Raw genomic sequence first — 6,100 nt, 5'->3', positions numbered from 1 at the left:
GTCATATATAAATATTTGTATTTAATATTTTATATAACATAATAAATGAAAAATAACTTTAACTACGTGATTAAGCAAATGACAGAATTAGCCACACTAAATTCCCACATTAGTTCCTTCTTTTTTCCTCTAAAGTCTTAACCATGTTACACACAGACACACATTCTCACGAAAGTTACGTAATCTTTGAGTGTTTTTTTTTTTTAACAATGTTATGTTAATTGTAGTATTTTACAATAAAAATTAAAAACTAATTATCAAATTAGTTGCTAATGTAAAACTTATGATTTACAGAAATCGATACGGATATGGAACACTACACAACACAAGATATGTGGTCACACAAATTTAAAATTCTTATAAGATACAGAGACACGTTATTAAATAAATATTATAAATAAATGAAAAATATATATATTTATATATAAATATATAATAATTATTTTTAATGTAATTTTCCCTTTTTGTTTTTCTCTTCTTTGTGTAGATTTTGATGTGGCTAAGCTGAAGAACAGCGAAGTAACATTAATGACACAATCATGCAAATCTGGGACAAGTCAAACGAAGCTGAGAAGCTCAACTATATTCTCCTCCTTCCAACTGAAACATTAAAAAATAATAAAAAATAATTTAAAAAAAAACATCTCCGACACCTGATCATGAAGTCGTTAAACCAACAAAACCGAACAAAATAAAAAACGGATTTTTAATCTGTCCCAGATAACTTCCTACCTCACCGGAAGTTTGAGAGTTCCGGCAACATCACCGAAGCTCAAAAAACACATTTTCAGTTAATGGGGTAGCTCAGAACAAGAAAGAGTGATGAAGATGAAGAAGGGTGTTGTTGTTTTGTGTTAACGTGCAATGCAGGGAATTTAAACAAATAAGAAAGAAATTAAACACATAAAAAGGGTTTCCTTAGAACAAGTTTTGGATTGAAAATCTTGCACGCCACACATACATCCCTTCAAAACGTTACCTTTCTCTCTTTTTTTTTTTCTCTTATCCAAATTCCCACCTTGCCTTATGCCGTAATTTATTCGTTTTCCTTTCTCTCACTTCTTCTTCTTCTTCCTCCTCTTATTGCTTGCATGTATTTAAACGGATTCCTTAGCTTCCATTTCTTTGTTGTAACAATTCATTCCCTTTTTCCCACAAATAAAGGTAAGTGCTTTTTGGTACACGGTATTGCAATTCATTCTTCAAAATTCAAATTAGGGTTTTGGGAATTTGGACTTCTGAAGGTTTGGTTTTGGTTTCAAAGTCTTCAAGTTAATACCACTTCCATGTTAAAATAATTGTTAATTACTTGGACAAAAGAATATATTTTTCAATATTTTATTTTTATTTTGTTTTGAAACGGTGGAAGAAAAGGAGTAATTTTTAAGTTTTTTGTGATCCTCTTGATGATCTTTCAAAATATTGGTAGATTTTTTTTTTTTTTCAATTTAATACAATAATGTGTAAACGTGTGAATTTCCAAGTGCATTTGATTCAATGGATTTACTTCAACGCATGATATTTAACTATAGTAGTATATCTTATATTCAATGGATTTAATTAATTTAAATTATCCATGTATCAATGATAATTTAATTCCAAATCCATAATTTGAATTCGGAAGCTATCTAGATTCTAGAAGTTTTTACACGCAGTTTTCTTGCCGAGTAGGCAAAAAATATTTGGATGATTAACTTGCCTTATTTTTCTTTTCTCTATGCTCAACAGATATAAAGAGCTATTATTTCTAGATTTTCTTGGTCTATATCTACACATTACTTGGATTATTCAACATGCCTTCTGAAACAATGAACTCCAGAAATTTTTCTTCATCATTGTTTTCCTTTGAAGATGTTTCTCCTTCCACTATGGTATGTGATTATGTATATATAAGCTTTGAACATGGTGCTATATTGTGAGAGGTTTTGCAAAATTATAGAAATTTAACCTACCATCTTTTGTTCTTGACAGAAGCAAGATGAGTTCTGGAAATCAGATAACCTATCTAATTGCTATGGTTAGTGTTACTAATCTATTTGATTCTCTGTAATCATAGATTTTGATGAAGGAGCAAGGCCTAACTTGAGTGTACATATTGTTTCAAATTTTTTCAGAAAAGAATAAAATTGATGTAATTTCCACTCAGCATGAAAGCAACCTCTTCTCTAGTTCTCTTTCAGAGTTGTTTAACAGCAAATGTAAATTCTCATTTACTTGATTAGTGAATCAGCTTTATTGTACCAAATTCAATTATAAATGAGTCATTGACTTTGGAGATTTGATACATTGAATTGTTTAATACCAAATTTTGAAAGTAACAGATATTTTGGAATAGAAGAAGTAGCAAATATGATGTGGCTTAATATAACTCCTATTGGTGCAGTGAAACTATCTGCAAATAGTGTTCTATATGGACATTCAGTTGATAATATTGCACCTGAATCTGAGGAAGAGATGGTTTTTGATTCTATTGAGGAACTTGAGGCTCAAACTATTGGGAATCTTCTCCCTATCGATGACGACGATTTGCTAGCTGGACTGACTGATGATCATGAAATCTTTGTTAAAGATAGTTCTGGTGATGAATCAGATGAACAGGATCTTTTTGCTAGTGTTGGAGGAATGGATTTAGGACATGATGATAGTTCATCTTCTGGACAAAAGAATTCTGAATTCCATGATGATGCTTGTAAAGCGAAACTCGAGCTTTATAATACCTCAATTGCAAGAGAACACCCTTCTAGAACATTGTTGGTGAAAAATGTTGCTAGTGATGTTGGAGATTCTGAATTGAAAGCTCTATTTGAGGTTTGTGTTCTTGTTTTCTTTGACTTTTATAGTTCATGCAGTCATTATTTATTTAATATATAAAGGTAATGATAACTGATTTTCATTTTGTGAAGCAATTTGGAGGTATTCAGAGAGTTTACAATGCCTGCAAGCAATGTGGATTTGTGTTAGCATCATATTATGATATCAGAGCTGCCCAGAATGCAATGCAGGCTCACCGGAATGGATTTTTCGGCTTTAGGACGTTTGACATTCAATATCTTATTCCAAAGGTTAGGCACTGAAATTCAATATAGCTGTTAAAATATGATCATGCATCTCATAGAAAAAATGCAGTATTTTCATATACTCTTTTAGTGATTCCTTGCTTGTGGAAATTTTATCAGGATGATCCTTCCATGAAAGAAATTAATCAGGGCACTCTTGCTGTCTCTCTATATGATTTATCCATTACAAATAATGAACTTCGCCGAATGTTTCGCCCTTTTGGAGAAATCAAAGAGGTGAGTTTGGTTACCAGTTTACTAGTTGCAAAAATATTGATCAAGATAAACTATTTGTTAATTCTGTGTAACCTTTGTGAACTGCAGATTTTTGAAACACCTCAGAGTCCACATCACAAGTTGATTGAATTTTATGATGTGAGAGCTGCAACGGCAGCACTTGAAGCTTTAAACAGAAATGATACTGCTAGGAAGATGCTAAAGGTTGAGCCAAGCCTAATAGGATACTCTAAAAGGTACTATTCTCAATTCAACTGTTTTCTATAATAAGAAACAATAGCGTGGTTTGAATCATGTAGCCGATTTCACCTAACTATGCATGCTCCTTACTTGAAAACCTCTTTGCTTCATAGGGTCTCTTCAAGTGTTCCAAATGGTGTCCTTTGTAATCCATCCGAGTTCGCGACGAACATCAATATTGAAAAACAGGAAAGGCTAGATAGCAATAGCAGGAAGTTCTGTCAAGCAAACTATAATGCACACCCCATGGAATTGAATGATTGTGGTAAGTCAAAATGTGCAAATGAGTATTAAGTCCAGTAACTTAACTATGATTCTCAATCCATTGATTAAACTTAAACTTAAACTTAAACTCACCCTTTTTTTCTCAGTTTTTGAATCCTCTACTGCTGATGGAGGCCTTTCTCTTCCTCGCCATCGATACAAATGGAGCAACTCTTATCAGCATGTTGGAATGACATGGCCAAATTCACCCTCATATTTTGATGGAGTTTGTGCAGCTCCTACCTTACCAAGATTTCATGGTGTTCATAGGTCACCACCACATATGATCAGCAATGTTGTCTCCATGAATAGCCACCTTGCGCAATCTGCTCCGGCAGCCAACTATAACATTTGGGATAGACAACATCCCTATGCAGGGGAAACACATTGTTTGGACTTCTATCCACAAAATATGTTTCCAAGTCTTGGGGGAAACTATGTTGACCTTCAAGTCCTTCCTATGGATGTTGGATTTCCATTCCATAATCATAGGGAAATGATGTTTCATGGAAGACATAATATGATTCCCATGATCAATTCTTTTGGTACTTACAAAGAACGCGCTAGAAGCCGGAGACAAGGCAGATCAACTCCGGTAGACACTAAACAGTATGAACTTGACATCGAACGCATTAAAAATGGCGAAGATAACAGGACAACACTTATGATAAAGAACATTCCCAACAAGTAAGTGTAGTCATATATTTCATAGAATGTGTTTTTATGCAGCCTTTTATTTTTTATCTGCATATGATCATTTCCTTCTCACCAATTACATATTTGTTAACTTGCAGGTATACTTCAAAGATGCTATTAGCTGCAATTGATGAGTGCCATAAAGGAGCTTATGATTTTGTTTATCTACCAATTGATTTCAAAGCAAGTACCATTTACTTAAAGAAATTTGTCCCTTCTTTGTCATCTAACTTTTCCAAACTGAAAAATGGACTATTAATAATGTCTATTTTGGTATTCCTTTTTGTCTTAATTGCAGAATAAATGTAATATGGGATATGCATTCATCAACATGACTAATCCAAGCTTGATCATACCATTTTATCAGGTTAGCCAAATGAACTAGAAAGTGATACTATCTGATTTACAATATATATCTGTTCCAATTCTAAGAACTATAGACTAAAAATCTTAGTATGATGCAATTCTGTTTAGGAGTTCAATGGAAAGAAATGGGAGAAATTCAACAGTGAGAAAGTGGCAACACTAGCATATGCTCGCATACAAGGAAAAGCAGCACTCATTGCTCACTTCCAGAATTCAAGCTTGATGAACGAGGACAAGCGCTGCCGGCCGATCCTCTTCAACACTGATGGTCCTAATGCCGGCGACCAGGTACAGAGTTTCCTCTTATATGCATTAAACTATGCACTTCTCTTCTTTTCTTGCAAAGCAAGCAACATGTTTTGTACTAACTTTGTTAACAACACAGATCCCTTTTCCGGTAGGCGAAAATGTTCGAAACAAACCTGTCAAGCTCTCACCTGCTGCAACATGAATTTCATAGTTCATAGTGTTCAAACTAAGGAAGCATTTAGTTTTATTCCACCATCTCATTGATTTTTGTGGATGCTAACATTATAAAACTAAGTGATTTGAATTTGGTCTTATTGTTTGAGTTCCTCATATTTGGATTGCTTGAGAGAGGGGAAAACTCCCTTAGCTTAAGCCAAGGAATTTTTTGTTACTTTTATACCAAAATTGTTAAAATTTAGAAATATGAAGATCAAGATTGCATATATAGGACTCCTGAAGTTGGAATAGAATTGTACTTATACCATTTTTTTTTTCATTTTTCTGTAAATAATATGTTTTGATTTGTCAAGTTGGAGAACATTTGTGATTTTCAACCCTGAGTTTCCTTTTTAATGGAAATTTTGATGAATTATTGTGATGAAGCATTGTTTATACATACACATTTGTATCGTTCTTAATTGTGATTATAAAAAATGTTATATGTATACATAAAATTAGTCATTAAATTAGTTATTATGTATTTTTATATAAAATACATAATTTAATTTTGATGCACTGTTAGTGTAAAATAGTTTTACACGTACATCCAATTACGTAATGATACAGTAGAAAAAATAACTACATTTCATATTGATCGTGTAAATGGTCGTCTAAAATAATAGATGTGATTGCACGTTTTACACTATCAGTGCATCAAAATTAAACTCATAAAATATATACGTTGTTTTAATCATTTTCAATATGTAATTCATATTTTAACGTATATTCTATATAAATAGCTGATTTAGTAATTAATTTTGTATAAATATAAC

At 32.5% G+C, this 6,100-nt stretch overlaps 1 protein-coding gene and 1 long non-coding RNA gene across 5 annotated transcripts; one reads left to right on the top strand and one right to left on the bottom strand.

Moving 5' to 3' along the window:
- LOC110271378 lies at positions 483-866 on the bottom strand. Its single transcript, XR_002362066.1, has 2 exons — positions 733-866; positions 483-600 (listed from the first exon to the last, which is right to left on the bottom strand). It is a non-coding gene; the product is annotated as an uncharacterized LOC110271378 (long non-coding RNA).
- On the top strand, positions 1,028-5,706 carry LOC107635576 (protein MEI2-like 4). 4 transcript variants are annotated; one of them, XM_021122199.1, is made up of 14 exons: positions 1,028-1,164; positions 1,729-1,871; positions 1,975-2,017; positions 2,115-2,198; positions 2,384-2,808; positions 2,904-3,062; positions 3,177-3,293; positions 3,381-3,529; positions 3,647-3,798; positions 3,905-4,484; positions 4,592-4,676; positions 4,792-4,860; positions 4,968-5,147; positions 5,245-5,706. In XM_021122199.1, the coding sequence occupies exons 2-14, from the start codon at positions 1,794-1,796 to the stop codon at positions 5,308-5,310; spliced, it is 2,187 nt and encodes a 728-aa protein (XP_020977858.1). In that variant the 5' UTR covers positions 1,028-1,164; positions 1,729-1,793; the 3' UTR covers positions 5,311-5,706. The 4 variants fall into 4 exon arrangements, with proteins under 4 accessions (XP_020977858.1, XP_016194568.1, XP_020977860.1 ...); XM_016339082.2 differs by having other exon boundaries at positions 1,029-1,164; positions 1,972-2,017; XM_021122201.1 differs by lacking the exon at positions 2,115-2,198 and having other exon boundaries at positions 1,029-1,164.

Source organism: Arachis ipaensis, chromosome B04, assembly GCF_000816755.2.
Source record: "Arachis ipaensis cultivar K30076 chromosome B04, Araip1.1, whole genome shotgun sequence".
NCBI lineage: Eukaryota > Viridiplantae > Streptophyta > Magnoliopsida > Fabales > Fabaceae > Arachis > Arachis ipaensis.
Note: the sequence above shows the minus strand (reverse complement) of the source record. Positions and strands in the feature narration are given on the sequence as shown.

What these genes read in the sequence shown, in the direction of transcription:
- LOC107635576 (XM_016339082.2), top strand. Translation starts at nt 1,794, where the DNA reads ATGCCTTCTGAAACAATGAACTCCAGAAATTTTTCTTCATCATTGTTT. An exon ending in TTCAATATCTTATTCCAAAG is followed by an intron (nt 3,063 to 3,176) that starts GTTAGGCACTGA and finishes AAATTTTATCAG; the next exon opens with GATGATCCTTCCATGAAAGA. An exon ending in TGATCATACCATTTTATCAG is followed by an intron (nt 4,861 to 4,967) that starts GTTAGCCAAATG and finishes AATTCTGTTTAG; the next exon opens with GAGTTCAATGGAAAGAAATG.